General features: G+C 40.0%; 1 protein-coding gene across 1 annotated transcript; it reads right to left on the bottom strand.

The window, feature by feature from the left end:
- Positions 1 to 6,692: 6,692 nt before the first annotated feature.
- LOC105442097 lies at positions 6,693 to 23,637 on the bottom strand. The gene is made up of 12 exons (XM_030993921.1): positions 23,446 to 23,637; positions 22,852 to 23,004; positions 20,752 to 21,811; positions 19,465 to 20,532; positions 16,099 to 19,245; positions 13,109 to 15,879; positions 12,377 to 12,580; positions 11,846 to 12,003; positions 10,741 to 10,775; positions 9,783 to 10,121; positions 8,933 to 9,180; positions 6,693 to 6,773 (listed from the first exon to the last, which is right to left on the bottom strand). The coding sequence occupies exons 1-12, from the start codon at positions 23,635 to 23,637 to the stop codon at positions 6,693 to 6,695; spliced, it is 9,456 nt and encodes a 3,151-aa protein (XP_030849781.1).
- Positions 23,638 to 25,265: the final 1,628 nt, after the last annotated feature.

The following is a 25,265-nucleotide window of genomic DNA, read 5'->3' as shown; positions in this document are numbered from 1 at the left end:
TCTCGTAATCCAGTGACCTGGGTTCGAAACCAAGGCGATGCGCTATTAGCTATTAATCCTCATCACCAGATCCCTCGGAGAGGACCTAAAGCCGCCGGCCGTCTGGTTGCTTACTTACAAGCATTTATGCTTTCTTAACAGTCAGGTAAAATAACCACCACTAAATCGTATTTCTAATATTCGTGTACCACCACAAATATTCGAAAATTTGAATCAGCCATTGAAAAAACGAAATAGCGCGTTTTACGTTCTCTTCAAGCCAATAGCGATGTTGGCTTTTTGTTGGCTTTTTCGTTTTGGCTATAATATTAATATAATATTAATTAATTAATCAATTAACGTTCACCATAGTTTTTTTTTAAAGTGGGGCTGAATTGGTTTGATCGTATTGGCTTAATTTCACACATTTCAGGGTCTAAAATTATCTTCATAGAAATTTCAGGTAATAAAGAGCACTAGAAATGTCAAAAATAAGAATAAGAGCAATAACTATGCACTTTGAAGGCATCTGCTGTCTAAAACAAGAACTCAACTATCCCTTTAACTCTTAGCATGCCCTGAAGCTGCATGCACGCTACCATTGTAGTGCTTTCTACATGCGAGAGAGCCATAGCTTCAGTGCCTTGTGCGTGCAAGCACGCATTCGTAATAGCAGTTATCGTTCATGCTCATTGGACTGTGATGCGTGTTTTGCACGCGCTATTCATAGAAACATCGCGTTAATCAGATTATCTCAAAATAAACTTGGCACGGAGGAATTTGGGGCTTGGAAAAATGGGGATTAGCCCTGTAGTATGATAGGGGGTTATGATGTTTTATATTTGAAAGTGTTATGGGAATATGCCATGGTTCTATCTAATGCTTTTCCACTTAACTGAACTGATTATACGCGTGTGCTTCCACATTGTAAAATCCTGGAAGGGATAGGTAATCTGCCGCATTAGGCAAGCCATAGTTACAAGTGTTTTCTCTAGTTTTTAGACCCATATTAATTTCGAGATAAATTCTATCTCCAAATGTGTAAACTGAATAGTTTAAAACATGTGTTTTAAAGTTAGGAATGTTAAAGTTTGTTTTTTTCAGTATTGTGCTAATGCCTAAAACGTTAAGACAAAACTTTCATAACATCGGATTTTTACTAAGAATAATGTAAGGGTGTATTTTTATGAACTAGCAAATTAAATTATCCGGAGTGTACCCATCTCAAAAACAAAACTTATTAACCGGTCATGAAATAAAATACTCGCAGCTATATTTTACAAGTAATTCTACGGTATAATGTACTCAAATTTCGAAGCATATTGCATCTCTTATTCCATGGTACCAGTTTCAATTTCTTTTAGTCAAAATTCATTTAAATAATTGCATTTATTCTTACATTACTTTTTGTTAATGCGGTGGAATGTCTTGGCTCCGTAGTTGGCGGATAAAGTTATGACTGTCTTGTCGGTGGTTTCGAGAAACGGGCCCCTGTTTCATAAAACTTGTTATGAATAATAAAAGAGTTCTTTGGTTGAAAGCCAATTGTCTAGTGACTAGCTTTCGTCGTGGTAAATTCTTACATTTTCTGTACAAAAGGACACTTTTCGTATTGAAAATGCTTTGTTAGTGAAGCTGTGCTATCAACTCCTGCACCATCCAGTGGATTTTAGTAATCTTAGCCGTGAAAATGTGAGTTTTAATGACTGTTTTAATATCACGTACAGTAGAACAGTCAGTCCCACGCAGATCTGTCCATGGTCAGTGACATTTGGCACTAAGACTAAGTTGCTATTGTCTATCCGCTGAGGCTTGAATGATGTGATTCTTTATTGTTGACTGGGGTTTCTATTGACTAACTGTATTGGGATTTGGGTATTTATTGGCTCTTTGCAGATCCAAATAACATCCCTAACAAAAATTAATCATGCCACATATATAACATATCAAATACCAAAGAACAATTGTGCGTGTGTGTGTGTGACTTTGCTTCTGCAAAAAGTCATTTGATACACTCAATTCATTCTCTCACAATACTTTTGCGCAAGTCGATTTTTGCATACGCTTTACCTTTTGGTCTTTAATAATAGCACATAGATCAGTGAATACGCGCCTCATTTGGGTTGCACCGTCAGTTGTCATTCTTTTCAAACGTAAAAAACAAATAATAACTACGGCGATTTTTTTTTTTTTTTTATTTTTTTTTTTGGGGGGGGGGTTGTCTGAACAAGGTTTTAAAAAATGGGGTACTCAGAGCCATCTTTACACAGAGTGGCTTGGTTTCAGTTTGTCACTCACAACAAGGGGCAATTTCTTTTTCTTTGCATGTTTTTTTTTCACCCGCCCCCTCCTCCCTACCACCCCCACCCTTAATACGGTCATGAAAGAAAAAGACATTAGGGACTTTTAGATTTGCGTGGACTGATACGTGTGACGTCCATTCAAGGCAGTGTATTAAAAGGACGTCGACCGTAGCAATCCCCATTGTCTTCGTGCGAATCTAAAAGTCCCTATAACCACCCGATCAACAAGGCTTAGCGTGTTTATTGAAATTTGAACGGGCGAAACTTTGGCGCAAGTCGATTTTTTCACTCTCGCAAAAAATGCCTCCTGTTCATCCAAGCGTGAACATATACCACACTAAAATGATACTTAATGATTTGGGATAAAACGTGTCTCATCAGGGTAAACAGTCCGATGAGTGTGAACATAAACTAACCGTACCTCTGGAGCGGTCCAATGGATCGGTCTAGAGGTACGGTTCGTTAAACATGAACCTCGTATCGTCTTCCCCAGTTTCGTTTCTGCGCATGTGCTGACCTGCGCAGTATGATCGCCATCTATTGTCGAACATCATATTTGAGGTAAGTTCAATTGTGTTTTCATACCTTCGTGTTAGTCATCTTGCCTTTACCATCATATGTCACTGAAATGTCACCGGATTTAGCTCCGACAATGGTCGGAAAGGAAAGATGTGCCTTGTGGTATGACCTCTGCTTCTCCTCCTTTTGTACCTCCTATTTCAAAGAAAAAGAAACAGAACACAGTCATTAACTAAGGTTTTTAGAACTGGGATTTCTGAAGGGCTAAATAGATCACACGTTCTTCTTCAGTAGAAAAAGTGCAGGAGACCGCAATTATAAGCTATGCTTGACTAGGATGGCGGCCTCAACAAAAACAAATCTTAAGGTAAAACTTAAAAACAAAAAGTGTTTAAACGATCTTTGTGTTTGAGTTTGTGATTGTGTTGTGTAAGTGTTTATTGTGGATGTACGTTTGCGTGTGTGTGTGTGCGTGTTTATGTGTGTGTGTGTGTGTGTGTGCGTGTGCGCGTTAGCGTGCGTGTTTGCATGTGCGTGTAAAAATTGTCTAATGCATGTTGAAATCATTCATGTAGATACTTCGATATAATTGTTTTTTAAGAGATGCTTTAAAAGAATAAAGAAATGAATAATGACTTATTGAATTTGGTAAGGAGTTCCATACATCTGGTCCATGATATCTTACGGACCTTTCGGCTAAAAGTATTATAGGATATTTTAAGTGATATTTGTTGAACAACGGGTGGGATATGTGTGAAGGTTTGAGTTTAAACTGTAAATGATGTGAAATAGGGATGGTAGTTGATTAATTGTTAACGAAACCCAAACAAATATATTTTTATGTCAGTTAGACTATATTTATATGTAATATAGGCCTATGTAAAATATACAATTAACAAGGCTGTACCCATTTACATACATGTATTTCTATAATTATGGTGGGCCACTTGCTCCGCTGACAATAAGAGAGTTTACAGATAGCACATGGTACAAATGACCCCAAATATCCACAGATCTTTTACACATGGAGAAGTTCCACTTTGAGCATCTTAGAATAATAACTGCCAAAGTCCTAGATGTGCTTCATGAATACCTTTTGTTTGCCCTCTTGAAAAGAATACTTCCACCTGTGTATCTTAGAATGTACCGTTGGTGCCTAAATGAATAATGTTACATAACTTTCATGAGCGCATATCCAGTATTCATCTCTGGTGGGTTTTACCTTTTTGGTACAAATGACCTTTATCTGCTCATACGCAGATTGTATCTGTAAACTCCCTTATTGTTCCAGCCTTTTATCAAAAACTTTTGGAGCCTTTACTCTCGCAAAGTTTAGGGTGTACATCCGGTATTTCTTAATGACAGCCTGTACGTATAGTCCTTTGAAGAATATAAGTAGGAGAAAGAATAATCATACGGGTAAAATGGGATTGCCCATATGCATCCCATGTCAATCTTAGGTGCAAACTTATATATGGCCCATATGGACATTCTCATATGTGGGACCCATAATGGAACCCAAGGAGTCAATTTGTGGTGGGCCAACATATTCAAAAGTCTAGAATATTATAATAATATCAATAATAATAATCTTTTAGTCCACGTCAAATTTTATTAAACCGAAACGGAAATTCTTTTTGCCCAATTGATCGTGAGCCCGGCAGCCACTGAGCAGCGCCAGATCGACGTTGCTCTATCCCTTATTGTTGAACGCCAAACAGGGTAGCAACAACTCCCATCTTTTAATGTCATTTGGTATGACGCGGCCAGGGTTCGAACCCACGACCTCCCGGTTGTGAGGCGGACGCTCTACTGACTGAGCCAACACTCACACTATTAAAGCCCTTTGAACTTAACAAGTAGAAGTAAGAATAATCATAATAGGCCAAGAGCATTAGGTAAAAATAGGCTTAAACCTGGAAATTTTTGGTAACAAGCTGATTTTTTCAGGATAGCTCCAGGAATATGTCTAGAATAACATACTAAAAGTCCTCGTATATCCTCCTTGAGCGTTTTCCGTAATCCAAGATGGCGTCCAAAATGGCCGCCATTTCCTGATTTTCTTATAACTTTGCAACTAGATAACCCAAATACAAAATTTAAATGTCTAAATATATGTTTTTTAGCATAAGGAGCTCAATAAAATACTTGTTGATAAATTTTGAAACACACAAGTAGCTGTAAACCACTTTAGCCCTTCCCGAAATCCAAAATGGCGCCCAAAATTGCTGCCATTTCCTGAATTTCTTATAACTGTGCAACTAGATAACCCAAATACCAAATTTAAATGTCTAAATATATGTTTTTCAGCTTAAGCAACTCAACCAAATACTTATCAATAAATTTTGAAACACACAAGTGGCAGTAAAACCACTTGAGCCCTTTCCGAAATCCAAAATGGCGTCCAAAATGACCATTATTTCGAATTTATCTCACTGTATTAAAGGTGCGTTATGAATACAATCAAATGTCTATACTAGAAAAGCACTATTGTAATACATATCAGTACAAATAAACCTTTCATTAAATAATTAAATATTTCTTATACCTAACGTATACACACCCACCCACCCACCCACACACACATGCACACATACATGTATGGCTGCTTCCATCAGACTGACAGTTTGCAAAACGTGAAGAGTACTCAACGTTAGATGGAACTGAAAATGAAGACACATTAGTACCAATTACTGTCGCAAAGGCAAAAGTCACAAGGTTTCAAACAGGAAATGCACCGCAATAGGACACATGCCATGTCATCTCTGCTAGTAGACCAGGTCATTTCTGCTAGTAGACCAGGTCATTTCTGTCGCCAATATTGTTGGAATGGCTTCGTATAAACACCGGCAGTGCGGCTCACGTGAACAGATACATGTAGACATCTTGAGCTGAGCAACATGAGCTTTGTCCTTCATGGATTGGTTTCATGAAAGTGGCCATGCAGAGTGACCAGTACGAGAATTGAAACTCTGCCCATCATAAATTTAGACCCCTCCAATCCATCTACACGGCACTATACTTTGCACAGTCACAATGTGAAAAACATATAACTTAAGAATATGTGCAGTAACATTTAACCAGCCCCCGTACATCAAGGCAGCAGAGATTGTAGCTTCTTCTCAAGACCTAGGAAAAGTAATCGTCCGTTTTGGTGGATTTCACCTCCTCAAGTCATATCTCGGCAGCATATAGTCCACGTCATGGGCAGAAGTATGCTTGTAGAGCTATGAGAGACAGTGTACGCCAAAGGGTCTGTCATACATATGCAATCTGGTCATGCATTTTCCCCTTCTCTTCGTGCTCACATTCTTACTTCAGCTGCCCTCATTGGCGTGTTGATGGGTAAACCTGGCGTCTTAGACAGCATAGATAAGGACCACTTAGCGAATCTGTATGGTGCACTCCTCAACCAGGACAAGAAGGTGACTGCCGTACCTGAGAAGAGTGTGTCAAACAGTTAAGTCAATTCATTTCACAACTCATTGAACGGGCAGCAGGACACAGTAGGACAGGGAAACTTTGGTTGCAGTAAATCTGACATTTATGTGTCTCTTCTGCAATGTTTCATTCCAGCTGAAAGGACAGGGGACTGGAAGCTCCATCTCAGCTGTGTGAGGGAAATGATACAACATTTTCATGCTGCAGGACATCTTCCCTAGTTCAAATAAGCCAGGTTGTTTTTATAACAGATGGAAGCTCTAGAGCAAACCATGCCAGGAAATGAATATTCACAATTCGCAGAAATGGGATACTTCACCATCCGCCGTGTGGATTCATTTTGGGGTGGAAACTTCTCTGTTGAGACCATTGAAAAGTTCCTGATGCGGCAGTTGAAAGCATCTAGATAAATGACTCGTGGACGTGGAATCACAGACAGTACATTGGCTATTAAAGTGGGTTCATGCACTTCCTCACTGTGTTCCTACCTGTGATTAACTGGAACAGTTTACCGGAGTACACACTGGTACACTAGAGCAGCATAAAGACATACAGCAAAGTACCAGGTTAAGAGACAATAAAGAAAGATGTATCTTTGTTGGATGCCTACAGGCACATCACCATTTGCTTGATACGAAACGCATTGCCTGGTCTCCTTGTCAACTGGCATCGTCGCTGGCTTATCTGTTAATTGTGATTAACCTGTACAAATCGGCCTAGTAGCGGCATCCGAAACGAATGCATGGTAAGAAGTTTACAGAATTCAAGCTACGTACATCGTAAGGACAAGGTGAAGGCCATTGGTGCCAATAGTAAGAGAGTGAAAATCAGGGGACAAAGCACATAAGTCAACCCAACACTACTGTTCAACAGAATAACATGTGTCCTGAATAACAACACTGAGATGGAATCGGTCTTTGCTTATGAACATATTCCCACGCACTTTCCCTTTCAAAGGTGGGGTGATGCGGAAGCCAACAAAGAGTTCTCTGGGTCTCCTGCTGAATTCGTTCTCTAAGCAATCCAACGTGCCAGAAATGGTTTAAGCTGTGACAGGGTGTGATACGGTCTCTGCAATCTACCGTCAGGGCAGTCGTAAAACTTTCAATATGGTCTACAAGAAACTTGACTATGGCTTGCTTGATACATTCGCAGTGTAAGCACCCATGGCGAGGTAAAAAAAAAAGAGCCGGGAAAGCCTTTATGGGGCCAGCAGTTCTTGATGACTACCGTCACACTGCATACAATTAAACTGGCAATTGGTCGCAGTTCTCTGAGTTCATCCTTTCAGTTAAAAAGTCTACTTCCAACTAGTGCTGCAGCAAATCAACGTCCATACCGCACCTCTTACATTCATTATGTATAAAAAGCTTTAGCGACCTTGGTACAAATGTGTCTACATTTTCAGTTCGATCTAATGTTGAGTACTCTTCACGGTTGCACACTGTCAGTCTGATATCGTTGAGGATGATGGAAGCAGCCATATGTGTATGTGTGTGTGTGTGTGTACTTTATGCATAAGAAGTATTTTTGAATTAAAAGATTGTTGTACTGATATGTATTTCAATGGTGCTTTTCTAGTCTAGACATTTGATTATATTCATTACGTATCTACTTACAATGAGATAAATTTGGAAATAATGGTCATTTTGGGTGCCATTTTGGATTTCGGGAAGGGCTCAAGTGGTTTTACTGCTACTTGTGTGTTTCAAAATTTGTTAATAACTAATTGGTTGAGTTCCTTATGCTGAAAAAAATATATTTAGACATTTAAATTTGGTATTTGGGTTATCTAGTTGCAAAGTTAGAAGAAATACAGGAAATGGCGGTAATTTTGGGCGCCATTTTGGATTTCGAAAAGAGCTAAAAGTGGTTTATAGCTACTTGTGTGTTTAAGAATTTATCAACATGTATTTTATTGAGTTCCTTATGCTAAAAAACATATATTTAGACAATTAAATTTTGTATTTGGGTTATCTAGTTGCAAAGCTATAAGAAATTCAGGACATGGCGGCCATTTTGGACGCCATCTTGGATTGCGGAAAACGCTCAAGGAGGATTTATGAGGACTTTTAGTATGTTAATCTAGACATATTCCTGGACCTATCCTGAAAAAATCAGCTTGTTACCAAAAATTTCCATGTTAAAACTAATGCTCTTGGCCTATAAGGGCAAAAGAATTATGTGAATATTTGGTACAAACTTGTATGGGGCCTATATGGGCATTACCACGTGGGGTTCATTTTGGAGCCCACCTCCCCTTTAATAATAATATGGGATAGTGGACATTATGCCAACAATGCTTTAACCGGATGGGCTTTAGCTGGGCTGAACCCATATAGTTCACCTTGGATGGCCCATCTGTGTCCAATACAAATCTTTGGTGCATAATATCATACATGGAGTCCATATGGACAGATCCTTGTTGAGGCCATATAAGAACCCCCCCCCCCCCCCCAATTATTTATTGAGGGCATAAGACACATTATGCCTACATGGTAGATGGGCCCTGGGCATGAGATGAGATGGCACATATGGGTCCCATACAAATTGTTAGAGCAATGGGGCACGGAGCCCATATGGGGATGTTTATGTGGGACCCATATTGGAACTCAAGGTACTCTCCATGTGAAAAGAGGGAGTGAGATAATAAAAGTAAACCGAGTTGAACCGAACTCTTCCTAACTTACCATTTCTATCCCCGGCATATCTGCATTCAGGTGGAGATGAACATCAAACGCTTTGCCTCGTTCAATTTTGTCCGGTACGTAAGGGGTACACATGAGTTGAAGATGGATGATCTCTTGCTCTAGAGGAAGAAGAACCCACCACTCGGCACAGTGATCGATGTGCAACTCAAGATGTCGCTCCAGGACTTTGCAGAATGGCAATTTGTCAGGTGCAGCAGTTGATTTCGACCTAGAAATTCTTGGTAAACCTATGTTCCACAATGACATAAAGAATGAGAAAACTCACAAATGATTTTTCTTATTGGCTAGAACTCAACATTGAAACATCTAACTTGAAACGTTTTAAATCATATCTTTTATATACTCAATACCTTTGGTAGCCATTCTAAAGTCACCCTTTTAACAGTTATCATAAATACAAGGTCGATATGACATATGTTAACCCCCTTTTGTCCCAATTAAGTTTATGAAGAGTTTAATTTACAATGAGTTTTCAAGAGACATTTTGGTCTGTATTCTACTCATTCAGTTACCCTGACCAAACCCTGAGTCTAAGATCATTTTGAACTAAAATAACGTCCTTATTAAATCCTGATTTTGGAAACAATCATATCAAACAATTAAGTAGTACAATACCACTTTTTCGAAAGCATGTTCTTTGAAAATTCAACAGGTCCGCTTGAACATTCAAATGATTCTGTTTAAGGTTTCACTAACACTTGGTTTAAAGACCAGGCTCCCTTGGGTAACCAGGAGGAAAAGAAAGGTTTAAAATAGTTTAGTTTGGGAAATAAGATTTCAATAATAAACGTTGCAACAATGGATATTTTTATTAAACCAAATAACCTACCCTTTCCTTTATCCCAGATATGTGAGACGATGTCTGGTATCACTTGCTCAGGGTTGATGACTGAGGTGGAATGCGGTATCGTGATGTTAACAGGCTGGTGGAAGACCATATTTGGAGGGTCACATCTGATCCCGTAGGCCGCCATTGGTGTGTCATCTTGGATGACAACACTGGGGAGGTCTCTCACAATGGTGAGAGTGACCTTGCAAGATTCATAATGTTCGACAGCCCCAGGTGGGATAGACATTGCAATGCCATGGTGTTCCAGTTCGAGCTCTTTACCGTCACATCCAACCTGAGCAGAGACGGCGTTGACCACCGGTGGAGCCGACTTTTCAGCTGCAAAATAAAATTGATCGAAGAGAGAAAGAGAGAGTGAGGATGTTGAGGGTTTAAAGATAAAGTTGAATACCTGCCAAGTGAAAGAAACTATCCGGAAGCAACGGGGAAAGTTTGACTATGTTCTATATAAGAACCAATATGGGTCTTGGAATACAAAAATAAAAAGCAATTGGCTCCACCTGGGGATGGGTATAGGAAACTGCACATACACAGTTGTGGCATGAAAGTTTGGTCCAAACTTTCAAGGCATTTCTTGTTATATTTCAATTATAAGGGCATTTGTATAGCAAATACTTTTCAGGGGGTATTTCTTCTATTTCTGTTCCCCAAAAATGACACGAACAGAATGAGAAAGCTCACAACCTATTCTTTGTGTTTTACCAGAACACAACCTTCTCTTTAACAGGTGGCTTTGAAATAAAATCACCTGAACATTATGGATATTTAGTTAACTGATAAAACTGATCATCATGTCAATTATTTCTCTCTTGTTCTGTTCTTCTTTTCGCAATGCACCCATGTCAATATCAAAATGTAAACCTTGTTAATCATCAATTTATCATTATTTTTTACATGATAATCTATGTTTAATTCTTCTTTTATCAGAGAGTGTTACCTCGACAAGCCCTGATGATGTCCATGTCAGGAGACCTGAGAATATATGCAAAAGGCAACAAAGAAGAAGTGATATTATCATATTGTTTCAACCTTCAGGATAATCTTGTGCAAGCAAAGGGATTTGATTAAATATTCACAGATCTTTTACTTATGGATAAGTCCCACTTTCTGCAATTCAGGATAATAACTGCTAAGGTAACGGAGGTTCTTCACGACTACTTTTTGTTTGCCCTCTTGAAAAGAATACTTCCATCTGTGTACTATTATGATATACTGTCGGTGTATAAATGAATAATGGAAACATAGTTTCATGAACACATATCTAGTTTTCATCTAAATATTTGTAAGCTTTAACATATCTACTACCCGGTGTATACAATCATCAGAAATACATGTACTAACGTTTGAGACGTGATCAGGACGAAATGGGACATATTGAATGTATTTCTGTAAATAAAGATTCAACTATCTACGAGAGTAAGCAAAAGAGTTTCCAACAAAATGCACCGCAATTAGCTTTTCAACTTGCCCCAAAATATCTGACTAAAATTTTCAACAAATAATCCGACGGAGTCACTAAAATATTAATTATCACTATTTGAATACTATTATTCATATTGGTAAAATTAAATTAGATCTTGGTTTGTTTTTGATCTGTCTCAAGTGGAATTGCCCTATTTCATCCACATAATTTAATTTCACAACCTGGTGGCAATCATAACTCAGCTGGAAATCCAAATCCAAAATTAAGAAAGCCATGTTAACAGTTTTCTTTTCTTTTTTAAATAACAATAACTGTAATTTATGAAGTAATTTACCATTAAAATGTATCTAACTTTGTTTACAGTATTGTTAAGCAGTTCCTGGATTCTATAATGATTCAGCACACTCTGCTTCCCGGGGAGCTTTTTAATGGACGTGCACATCCTAATCAAATCACATTCATGTTCACATTCTCCTAGCTACACATTTACCAACTGGGTGGAGAGGAGCGATAGAACCCACGACCTTTGGCATTCCAAGTCGAATGATTACACCACTCAACTATGACACCATTTGTATATTTGTTTCCAGATGCCCATGTTAATATAATGCTCCCTCACCTTGAGAATATCATCTGGCGAATGATTTCATCCTTGGCATAGTGGACTGGTAGGTTGCCTTGGTTATCCTTGATGTCCGGCTTCGCTCCATGGTCCAAGAGATAGAAGACCAGGGCCTTCTTGGGGGACAATTCATTCTGATAGAACTCTTCTGAGATCTAGAACAATTATACAGAGAAAATATTGTTTAAACTTTGGGAGGCCCTTGTGTTTCTGAAGATTTAACCACAGGTTCACAATTCCGAAGATTTGTTGTGTTTTTCTGATGGTTCGATTATGTTTATAATTCCCAAAAGAGATGAAAATTCTCATCGGTATTTGGAAGGCAATGTGCTCATTTTTGTTTTAAAAAAATAGAGACTCATTCATTTGTTAAATGGCTATGCTAACTCATGTGTGAATGGTATGATACCAATTGCATAAATGTAAATAAACAATTGGGTTAGTGTAGGAAATTATACAGAGCAATTGTCGCAGGATCAAGCGTCATACAATCCCAGGGACAGTGTGTTCTAGAGTTCATCATCTTACCTTTTGGAGTGCTGGTGTTGCTTCAACTTTGCTGTCCTTCCGACCACAAAGTCTGATGGCTTCGTGAAGACAGGTCTGTCCGTCGATGGACTGGATGTTGAGATCAGCGCCATGAGAAATTAATGTCTCGATGATGGAGGTGTAGCCATTTTGCGTGGCTAAATGAACTGCTGTGTAGCCTTTTTCAGCATGTTGTCCAAGAACCTATGTAAAACGCCAGTCTCAAAAATTAAGAATCTACAAACAAAACAGCTTTTCAGGAAGCAGTTTCTTTTCTAGTTTTTCATATCTTTAATCACTGAATAGACTTACATATATTAACATTTAAACAAATATCATACAGTCAAAGCTGTCTGTTAAGGTCACCAATGGAAACAAAACAGTGGTCACTGTTGACAGGTGGCGTTTGTAGACATGTTCTCAAACACAAATTCCTTTCTCGAGGGAGGCAAAATAAACGATAGACAGGTGGCCACTAAGACAGGTTTGACTTACATGTATATCTACTGTTATAAGATAGGATTTGAGAAGTCCTCGTGGAATCATTTCACCCTTTTTCATAATTCAGACACTCTATATACCTTCACAAGAAATTTTAAACGCGGTAATTAAGGTTACAAATTCGCTAACCCGTTTCAATCTCTATTGATATGATTTTAATACTTGCAAGAATGTTATAAAACAATATGATATTGTTTCATATTAATTATACAGGAATACTAAATTAAATACCTTCTTCTCATCTTCGGTTAAACCCTCAGTGTATGCACGATCATTTGGGGAAGAAGGGTGTTTCTGCCCTTCAGCACACCACGTATCTGTACTTATCCCATGTACTTGGTCTTCTTTTGCAGCGAGTTGCAACGCAGTCTTCCCAGGTTTCCTCAGATTTGCTTCAGCTCTGTGCTCCAATAGATATCTTGTGACATCGGTATGTCCATTTGCGGCAGACAAATGCAATGCAGATGATCCCTTCTTGGTAACCTTGCTTACATCTGCAAGTTGCTGAAGTAGACACTTCATGATATCGATGTGACCGTTCTGAGCAGCGATGTGCAAGGGAGTCCAACCGTCATTGTCTGTCACATCAATTTTGGCTCCGTGGTTGAGCAAGCATTTCGCGATATCGAGATGACCATTCTGCACTCCGACATGTAGGGTTGTAGAACCTTTCTCCTTGGTGGATTCGTTGATCTTTGCTCCTCGCCTAAGCAAATGCTCGGTAACGTCACAATGGCCAACGAATGCAGCAACATGCAAAGGCGAGATATCATCAACGTCTCCTTTGGCTACTTCAGCTCCTTGTCCAAGTAGATAATCTACAATATGAAGATGACCCATTTGCGCAGCAAAATGAAGAGCAGTCCAGCCAACATTGTTGCACTCGTTCACATCAGCTCCATGACTGATCAGATACCGAACAACTTCAAGACAGCCACGTTCTATAGCAAATTCTAATGATGTGCGAGTAACTGTTCTGCCTTCTTGACTTATTTCAAGATTATCTTGAATGTCAAGATCAGACGATAGTAGTAGCATATGCACAATAACCATTCCCCCTTGAACTGTCTTATACTCATCGCCATCTTCATATTTGCTTCTACCAAGTTCGCTTTCTGGAGCACCCCTAAAAACAATGAGGGAATCAACGAGTCTGCTAACTGCATGACCTACCTGACTCTGTACACATCGCCCAGCATCATAGTGACCATACTGTCCATCAAATTGTAAGATGACAGAGTCACGCATGCTTCTCTTATTCAGTTCAGAGCCTTGGCTAAGCAGATACTTCGCAATATCGATCTGACCATCATATAAAGCATAATGGAGAGCAGTTCTTCCATATGCGTCACAATTATCTGCCTCAACTCCATGACTGATTAGAGATTCGACGATATCTGAATGGCCAGACTCTGATGCAAAATGTAGGGCAGTACATCCAATGTCATTTCCTTTATTCATATCGGCCCCTTCACTGATCAGATATTCCATGATATCCAAGTTCCCTTTCGTTGCAGCATTATGCAAAGCACACCTACCAAAGCTATTGCTAGAATTCACATCAGCTCCTTGTCTTAGCAAATATTTTGTCATATCAAGGTGTCCATTACTTGCTGCAATATGTAAGGCTGTCCAACCAAAAGAACCAGCTTTATTCAGATAGACTCCGTGACTGACTTGATCTGTCATGGCATCAAGATCGCCTCTCTCTGCAACGGAATGAAACTCCGTCCAACGAATTATATTTGCTTTGGCCAGCTCAGCTTGCTGACTAAGCAAAGCCCTTGAAACACTAACGTGACCAGCAGCTGCGGCAAAATATAAGGCTGACCATCCTTTGTCACTAGCCTTATCAACATCAGCTCCTTGACTGATCAAATATTTGGTGACATCAAAATGACCATTCTGTGAAGCTAGATGTAATGCGGTCTTAGCGTGTTTTTCGACTTTATTCACCTCGGATCCTTGGCTGATGAGATATTTGGTGACGTCCGGATGACCATTGTGTGCTGCCAAATGTAAAGGGGTCACACCGTTCTTGTTAACTTTATTCACCTCAGCTTGTTGACTCGTCAATTCTTTGACGACATCAAGATGACCATTCTGTGCAGCTAGATGTAATGCAGTACAACCGTCCTTTCCGCTGTTATTCACCTCGGCTCCTTGACTGATTAGATATTTGGTGACATCAGGATGATCATTCTGTGCTGCCAAATGTAATGGGGTGAAACCGTCATTTTGAACTTTATTCACATCAGCACCTTGACTGATCAATTCTTCGACGACATCAAGATAACCATTCTGCGAAGCTAGATGTAAAGGGGTCAAACCGTCATTTTTGAATTTATTCACCTCGGCTCCTTGACTGATCAATTCTTTGACGACATCAGGATGACCATTCTGTGCAGCTAGATGTAATGCAGTACAACCGTCCTTTCCGCTGTTATTCACCTCGGCTCCTTGACTGATTAGATATTTGGTGACATCAGGATGATTATTCTGTGCTGCCAAATGTAAAGGGGTGAAACCGTCATTTTGAACTTTATTCACCTCAGCACCTTGACTGATCAATTCTTCGACGAAATCAAGATAACCATTCTGTGAAGCTAGATGTAAAGGGGTCAAACCGTCATTTTTGGATTTATTCACCTCGGCTCCTTGACTGATCAATTCTTTGACGACATCAGGATGACCATTCTGTGCAGCTAGATGTAATGCAGTACAACCGTCCTTTCCGCTGTTATTCCCCTCGGCTCCTTGACTGATTAGATATTTGGTGACATCAGGATGATCATTCTGTGCTGCCAAATGTAAAGGGGTGAAACCGTCATTTTGAACTTTATTCACCTCAGCACCTTGACTGATCAATTCTTTGACGACATCAAGATTACCATTCTGTGAAGCTAGATGTAATGCAGTCCAACCGCGATTTTCGACTTTATTCACCTCAGCTCGTTGATTGATCAATTCTTTGACGACATCCAGACGTCCGTTTATAGCAGCTGAATGTAATGCAGTCCAACCATCATTTTTCCCTTTATTGACTTCAGCTCCTTGACTGATCAGACATTTTGTTATATCACGATGACCTTTCTGTGCAGCTACGTATAATGGGGTCGAACCATTATTTTCGCTGTTATTCACCTCGGCTCCTCGACTGATGAGATATTTGGCGACATCAAGATGACCATTCTGTGCTGCCAAATGTAAAGGGGTCAAACCGTCATTTCCGCTGTTATTCACCTCGGCTCCTTGACTAATGAGGTATTTGGTGACGTCAGGATGACCATTGTGTGCTGCCAAATGTAAAGGGGTCAAACCGCCATTTTGAACTTTATTCACTTCGGCTCCTTGGCTGATGAGATATTTGGTGACGTCAGGATGACCATTCTGTGAAGCTATGTGTAATGCGGTCCAACCGTCATTTTCAACTTTATTCACCTCAGCACCTTGACTGATCAATTCTTTGACGACATCAAGATGTCCATTCTGTGAAGCTATGTGTGATGCGGTCCAACCGTTATTTTCGCCTTTATTCACCTCAGCACCTTGACTTATCAATTCTTTGACGACATCAAGATGTCCATTCCGTGATGCTAGATGTAATGCAGTCCAATCGCGATTTTCGACAATATTCACTTCGGCTCCATGACTGATCAATTCTTTGACGACATCAGGATGACCAATCTGTGCTGCCAAATGTAAAGGGGTCAAACCGTCATTTCCGCTGTTATTCACATCGGCTCCTTGGCTGATGAGATATTTGGTAATGTCAGGATGACCATGGTGTGCTGCCAAATGTAATGGGGTCGAACTCTCATTTCCGCTTGTATTCACCTCTGCTCCTTGGCTGATGAGATATTTGGTAATGTCAGGATGACCATTCTGTGAAGCTATGTGTAATGCGGTCCGACCGTCATTTTCAACTTTATTCACCTCAGCACCTTGACTGATCAATTCTTTGACGACATCAAGATGTCCATTCTGTGAAGCTATGTGTAATGCGGTCCAACCGTCATTTTCAACTTTATTCACCTCGGCTCCTTGACTGATTAGATATTTGGTGACATCAGGATGATCATTCTGTGCTGCCAAATGTAATGGGGTGAAACCGTCATTTTGAACTTTATTCACATCAGCACCTTGACTGATCAATTCTTCGACGACATCAAGATAACCATTCTGCGAAGCTAGATGTAAAGGGGTCAAACCGTCATTTTTGAATTTATTCACCTCGGCTCCTTGACTGATCAATTCTTTGACGACATCAGGATGACCATTCTGTGCAGCTAGATGTAATGCAGTACAACCGTCCTTTCCGCTGTTATTCACCTCGGCTCCTTGACTGATTAGATATTTGGTGACATCAGGATGATTATTCTGTGCTGCCAAATGTAAAGGGGTGAAACCGTCATTTTGAACTTTATTCACCTCAGCACCTTGACTGATCAATTCTTCGACGAAATCAAGATAACCATTCTGTGAAGCTAGATGTAAAGGGGTCAAACCGTCATTTTTGGATTTATTCACCTCGGCTCCTTGACTGATCAATTCTTTGACGACATCAGGATGACCATTCTGTGCAGCTAGATGTAATGCAGTACAACCGTCCTTTCCGCTGTTATTCCCCTCGGCTCCTTGACTGATTAGATATTTGGTGACATCAGGATGATCATTCTGTGCTGCCAAATGTAAAGGGGTGAAACCGTCATTTTGAACTTTATTCACCTCAGCACCTTGACTGATCAATTCTTTGACGACATCAAGATTACCATTCTGTGAAGCTAGATGTAATGCAGTCCAACCGCGATTTTCGACTTTATTCACCTCAGCTCGTTGATTGATCAATTCTTTGACGACATCCAGACGTCCGTTTATAGCAGCTGAATGTAATGCAGTCCAACCATCATTTTTCCCTTTATTGACTTCAGCTCCTTGACTGATCAGACATTTTGTTATATCACGATGACCTTTCTGTGCAGCTACGTATAATGGGGTCGAACCATTATTTTCGCTGTTATTCACCTCGGCTCCTCGACTGATGAGATATTTGGCGACATCAAGATGACCATTCTGTGCTGCCAAATGTAAAGGGGTCAAACCGTCATTTCCGCTGTTATTCACCTCGGCTCCTTGACTAATGAGGTATTTGGTGACGTCAGGATGACCATTGTGTGCTGCCAAATGTAAAGGGGTCAAACCGCCATTTTGAACTTTATTCACTTCGGCTCCTTGGCTGATGAGATATTTGGTGACGTCAGGATGACCATTCTGTGAAGCTATGTGTAATGCGGTCCAACCGTCATTTTCAACTTTATTCACCTCAGCACCTTGACTGATCAATTCTTTGACGACATCAAGATGTCCATTCTGTGAAGCTATGTGTGATGCGGTCCAACCGTTATTTTCGCCTTTATTCACCTCAGCACCTTGACTTATCAATTCTTTGACGACATCAAGATGTCCATTCCGTGATGCTAGATGTAATGCAGTCCAATCGCGATTTTCGACAATATTCACTTCGGCTCCATGACTGATCAATTCTTTGACGACATCAGGATGACCAATCTGTGCTGCCAAATGTAAAGGGGTCAAACCGTCATTTCCGCTGTTATTCACATCGGCTCCTTGGCTGATGAGATATTTGGTAATGTCAGGATGACCATGGTGTGCTGCCAAATGTAATGGGGTCGAACTCTCATTTCCGCTTGTATTCACCTCTGCTCCTTGGCTGATGAGATATTTGGTAATGTCAGGATGACCATTCTGTGAAGCTATGTGTAATGCGGTCCGACCGTCATTTTCAACTTTATTCACCTCAGCACCTTGACTGATCAATTCTTTGACGACATCAAGATGTCCATTCTGTGAAGCTATGTGTAATGCGGTCCAACCGTCATTTTCAACTTTATTCACCTCAGCACCTTGACTGATCAATTCTTTGACAACATCAAGATGTCCATTCTGTGAAGCTATGTGTGATGCGGTCCAACCGTCATTTTCAACTTTATTCACCTCAGCACCTTGACTGATCAATTCTTTGACGACATCAAGTTGTCCATTCTGTGAAGCTATGTGTAATGCGGTCCAACCGTCATTTTCAACTTTATTTACCTCAGCACCTTGACTGATCAATTCTTTGACGACATCAAGATGTCCATTCTGTGAAGCTATGTGTGATGCCGTCCAACCGTTATTTTCGCCTTTATTTACCTCAGCACCTTGACTGATCAATTCTTTGACGACATCAAGATGTCCATTCCGTGAAGCTAGATGAAATGCAGTCCAACCGCGATTTTCGACTTTATTCACCTCAGCTCGTTGATTGATCAATTCTTTGACGACATCTAGACGTCCATTTATAGCAGCTGAATGTAATGCAGTCCAACCATCATTTTTGCCTTTATTGACTTCAGCTCCTTGACTGATCAGACATTTTGTTATATCACGATGACCTTTCTGTGCAGCTACGTATAATGGGGTCAAACCATTATTTCCGCTGTTATTCACCTCGGCTCCTTGACCGATGAGATATTTGGCGACATCAAGATGACCATTCTGTGCTGCCAAATGTAAAGGGGTAAAACCGTCATTTCCGCTGTTATTCACCTCGGCTCCTTGACTAATGAGGTATTTGGTGACGTCAGGATGACCATTGTGTGCTGCCAAATGTAAAGGGGTCAAACCGCCATTTTGAACTTTATTCACTTCGGCTCCTTGGCTGATAAGATATTTGGTGACGTCAGGATGACCATTCTGTGAAGCTATGTGTAATGCGGTCCAACCGTCATTTTCAACTTTATTCACCTCAGCACCTTGACTGATCAATTCTTTGACGACATCAAGATGTCCATTCTGTGAAGCTATGTGTGATGCGGTCCAACCGTTATTTTCGCCTTTATTCACCTCAGCACCTTGACTAATCAATTCTTTGACGACATCAAGATGTCCATTCCGTGAAGCTAGATGTAATGCAGTCCAATCGCGATTTTCGACAATATTCACTTCGGCTCCATGACTGATCAATTCTTTGACGACATCAGGATGACCAATCTGTGCTGCCAAATGTAAAGGGGTCAAACCGTCATTTCCGATGTTATTCACCTCGGCTCCTTGGCTGATGAGATATTTGGTAATGTCAGGATGACCATGGTGTGCTGCCAAATGTAATGGGGTCGAACTCTCATTTCCGCTTATATTCACCTCGGCTCCTTGGCTGATGAGATATTTGGTAATGTCAGGATGACCATTCTGTGAAGCTATGTGTAATGCGGTCCGACCGTCATTTTCAACTTTATTCACCTCAGCACCTTGACTGATCAATTCTTTGACGACATCAAGATGTCCATTCTGTGAAGCTATGTGTAATGCGGTCCAACCGTCATTTTCAACTTTATTCACCTCAGCACCTTGACTGATCAATTCTTTGACAACATCAAGATGTCCATTCTGTGAAGCTATGTGTGATGCGGTCCAACCGTTATTTTCGCCTTTATTCACCTCAGCACCTTGACTAATCAATTCTTTGACGACATCAAGATGTCCATTCCGTGAAGCTAGATGAAATGCAGTCCAACCGCGATTTTCGACTTTATTCACCTCAGCTCGTTGATTGATCAATTCTTTGACGACATCTAGACGTCCATTTATAGCAGCTGAATGCAATGCAGTCCAACCATCATTTTTGCCTTTATTGACTTCAGCTCCTTGACTGATCAGACATTTTGTTATATCACGATGACCCTTCTGTGCAGCTACGTATAATGGGGTCAAACCATTATTTCCGCTGTTATTCACCTCGGCTCCTCGACTGATGAGATATTTGGCGACATCAAGATGACCATTCTGTGCTGCCAAATGTAAAGGGGTCAAACCGTCATTTCCGCTGTTATTCACCTCGGCTCCTTGACTAATGAGGTATTTGGTGACGTCAGGATGACCATTGTGTGCTGCCAAATGTAAAGGGGTCAAACCGCCATTTTGAACTTTATTCACTTCGGCTCCTTGGCTGATGAGATATTTGGTGACGTCAGGATGACCATTCTGTGAAGCTATGTGTAATGCGGTCCAACCGTCATTTTCAACTTTATTCACCTCAGCACCTTGACTGATCAATTCTTTGACGACATCAAGATGTCCATTCTGTGAAGCTATGTGTGATGCGGTCCAACCGTTATTTTCGCCTTTATTTACCTCAGCACCTTGACTAAGCAATTCTTTGACGACATCAAGATGTCCATTCCGTGAAGCTAGATGTAATGCAGTCCAATCGCGATTTTCGACAATATTCACTTCGGCTCCATGACTGATCAATTCTTTGACGACATCAGGATGACCATTCTGTGCTGCCAAATGTAAAGGGGTCAAACCGTCATTTCCGCTGTTATTCACCTCGGCTCCTTGGCTGATGAGATATTTGGTAATGTCAGGATGACCATGGTGTGCTGCCAAATGTAATGGGGTCGAACTCTCATTTCCGCTTGTATTCACCTCGGCTCCTTGGCTGATGAGATATTTGGTAATGTCAGGATGACCATTCTGTGAAGCTATGTGTAATGCGGTCCGACCGTCATTTTCAACTTTATTCACCTCAGCACCTTGACTGATCAATTCTTTGACGACATCAAGATGTCCATTATGTGAAGCTATGTGTAATGCGGTCCAACCGTCATTTTCAACTTTATTCACCTCAGCACCTTGACTGATCAATTCTTTGTCGACATCAAGATGTCCATTCTGTGAAGCTATGTGTAATGCGGTCCAACCGTCATTTTCAAATTTATTCACCTCAGCACCTTGACTGATCAATTCTTTGACGACATCAAGATGTCCATTCCGTGAAGCTAGATGTAATGCAGTCCAATCGCGATTTTCGACAATATTCACTTCGGCTCCTTGACTGGTCAATTCTTCGACGACATCAAGATGACCATTCTGTGAAGCTATGTGTAATGCAGTCCAACCGTCATTTTCAACTTTATTCACCTCAGCACCTTGACTGATCAATTCTTTGACGACATCTAGAAGTCCATTTATAGCAGCTGAATGTAATGGAGTCCAACCATCAATTTTGCCTTTATTGACTTCAGCTCCTTGACTGATTAGATATTTTGTTATCTTACGATGACCTTTCTGTGCAGCTAGATATAATGGGGTTAAACCCTCATTTCCGCTATTATTCACCTTGGCACCTTGACTAATCAATTCTTTGACGACATCAAGATGTCCATTCCGTGAAGCTAGATGTAATGCAGTCCAACCGCGATTTTCGACTTTATTCACTTCAGCTCCTTGACTGATCAATTCTTTGACGACATCAAGATGACCATTCTGTGAAGTTAGATGTAATGCAGTACAACCGCGATTTTCAATTTTATTCACCTCAGCTCCTTGACTGATTAATTCTTTGACGACATCTAGACGTCCGTTTATAGCAGCTGAATGTAATGAAGTCCAACCATCATTTTTGCCTTTATTGACTTCAGCTCCTTGACTGATCAGACATTTTGTTATATCACGGTGACCTTTCTGTGCAGCTACGTATAATGGGGTCGAACCATTATTTCCGCTGTTATTTACCTCGGCTCCTTTACTGATGAGACATTTGGCGACATTAAGATGACCATTCTGAGCTGCCAAATGTAAAGGGGTCAAACCGTCATTTCCGCTGTTATTCACCTCGGCTCGATGACTAATGAGGTATTTGGTGACGTCAGGATGACCATTATTTGCTGCCAAATGTAAAGGGGTCAAACCGTCATTTTGAACTTTATTCACCTCGGCTCCTTGACTGATGAGATATTTGGTAATGTCAGGATGACCAATGTGTGCTGCCAAATGTAATGGGGTCCAACTCTCATTTCCGCTTGTATTCACCTCGGCTCCTTGACTGATGAGATATTTGGTGACGTCAGGATGACCATTCTGTGAAGCTATGTGTAATGCGGTCCAACCGTCATTTCAACTTTATTCACCTCAGCACCTTGACTGATCAATTCTTTGACGACATCAAGATGTCCATTCCGTGAAGCTAGATGTAATGCAGTCCAATCGCGATTTTCGACAATATTCACTTCGGCTCCATGACTGATCAATTCTTTGACGACATCAAGATGACCATTCTGTGAAGCTATGTGTAATGCAGTCCAACCGTCATTTTCATCTTTATTCACCTCAGCACCTTGACTGATCAATTCTTTGACGACATCTAGAAGTCCGTTTATAGCAGCTGAATGTAATGCAGTCCAACCATCAATTTTGCCTTCATTGACTTCAGCTCCTTGACTGATCAGATATTTTGTTATCTCACGATGACCTTTCTGTGCATCTAGATATAATGGGGTCAAACCCTCTTTTCCGCTGTTATTCACCTCGGCACCTTGACTGACCAATTCTTTGACGACATCAAGATGACCATTATCTGCAGCTAGATGTAATGCAGTCGCAGCGTTATTTTGAACTTTATTCACCTCAGCAGCTTGACTGATCAGATATTTGGTGACATCGGGATGACTATCTGTAGCACTTGAATGTAATGAGATCGAACCGTCATTTCCATTTTTATTCACCTCGGCTCCTTTACCGATTTGTTTTGGGATGAGGTCAAGTTGTCCATTATGAACAGCACTGCTTAGTGCGCCCTGCAAATCACCGGTGCCAGTACGGCCATCTTGTTCATTTCCATCCTTATTGTCTCCGTGGGTCAGACTTTTGGCGTTGCCTTTACGACTGACCGACTTTTTGAAAAACTTCTTCCACATTCTTAGTGAAAGCTAGGTGTCATTCTCCTTGGTCTTAACGTATTGTACAAGTTCTTGAATTTATCAGAATCTTTTAAGGCTGTTTGTAAATGTATCTACATGCTGTATCTTCTCATTCTTCTGCCACATTCCTAGTGAAAGATGGAAACTGACATCAGTTTATCACCAAAACACCTAGAAAAAATGAATAATTTTAATTTTTGGCAAAATTGGTCAGCGGTGAGATTCATGTTTTTTAAAAGTTAAGTCCAAAAGGGTATGTGGTTAGCCAGACACGATTGATCTACGGCCAGAAAAAGATAGCCATTTTCAGAACTTTAGAGAGCACTATTCATATCATGCGTAATTGTTGGAGCGTGAAACTTGGCTAGGGTGTGTGCATCGATATGATAAAAGGGATGTTTTTTTGTTTTTTTGTAAAATAACCATTTCAGATCTTCTTTATTCTTTTCTTCATAATAATATAAGCATATTCACATTTTTAGCATTTGCCTCCATTTCTGGAGGGATATACATGGTTTTCTAATATTTTCTTCTGTTTGTAAACGATAACTTAATAGGTAAATAAAAATATGAAAAAGTCTCTTTTTAGTTGTTTTCTTTTTAAATTCTTTTCCAACAAAACTTTTGTAAATAGTAAAAAGTGCATAATTCAAAATAATATCAACATCTTTTTCCTTCTTTGAATTAAAATCAATACCAAACAATAGATGACATGGTTTGAAATTAAAATTACACATGAAATATAGTCCTTTCAACTTCATTCCAAAACATACTGACTTCGTTACAAAAAAAGAACATGTGCATACAATGACCTGTCTGATTACAGTAATAACATTTATCATTGGCATTAACTTTCCATTTAAACAAATTATATGGTATTGCTAAAATATTATACATGAATTTGAAATTGAAACTAATTAGTAAGCTGTCTTTTATTTAGTTTAACTTAAATAACCAAACATCCGACCATACAGGTACATATTCAACTTCCAAAGTATTACGCCAACATTCCTCCGCTCTAGATTTTTCGATTTTCGATTAAAGGGATAGTTGAGTTCTGTTGCAGAGGGCGCTACACAAAATATTTTTTTGGAGATAATGAAAAACTGAGTGTCAAATTTGAAAAAAAACATATAATTTAAATACAAAATCATCTTTGTTTGATCAAAATTGGTCCAGAGACGGCTGAAATATCCGTAAATATCCATTTCTAATATTTGTGTACCACCACAAATATTCGATAATTTGAAAAAGCCGTTGAAAAAAAAAGCGCCTTTTACGTTGTATTTCAACCAATGCCGATGTTGGATTTTGTGTTTAATAGCTTTGTCGTGTTGGTTATATGCACAAGCAGCCGGCCCATGTATTGTTATTATTAATTCATTCATTCATTAAAGGTCACCGTATTTTGGGGAAAGTGTAGCTGAATTTTGGGGTCTAAAATTACCTTCATAGCAACTTTATGTCCCAAAAGGGCACTATATAATGTCATATTAAAGTATTAATGACTGCTTTAATATTCGAGAAATAGTTGTTTTTATACGCTCTCGGGAAGGTTAGAAATATGCTATTGCCCGAGGCGTGCCGAGGGCAATAGCCCAATTGTAACCTTCCCGAGAGCCCAA

This window comes from Strongylocentrotus purpuratus, unplaced genomic scaffold (assembly GCF_000002235.5).
Source record: "Strongylocentrotus purpuratus isolate Spur 01 unplaced genomic scaffold, Spur_5.0 spur5_contig_850, whole genome shotgun sequence".
Lineage (NCBI taxonomy): Eukaryota > Metazoa > Echinodermata > Echinoidea > Camarodonta > Strongylocentrotidae > Strongylocentrotus > Strongylocentrotus purpuratus.
This window is presented reverse-complemented; position numbering and strand designations above follow the sequence as displayed.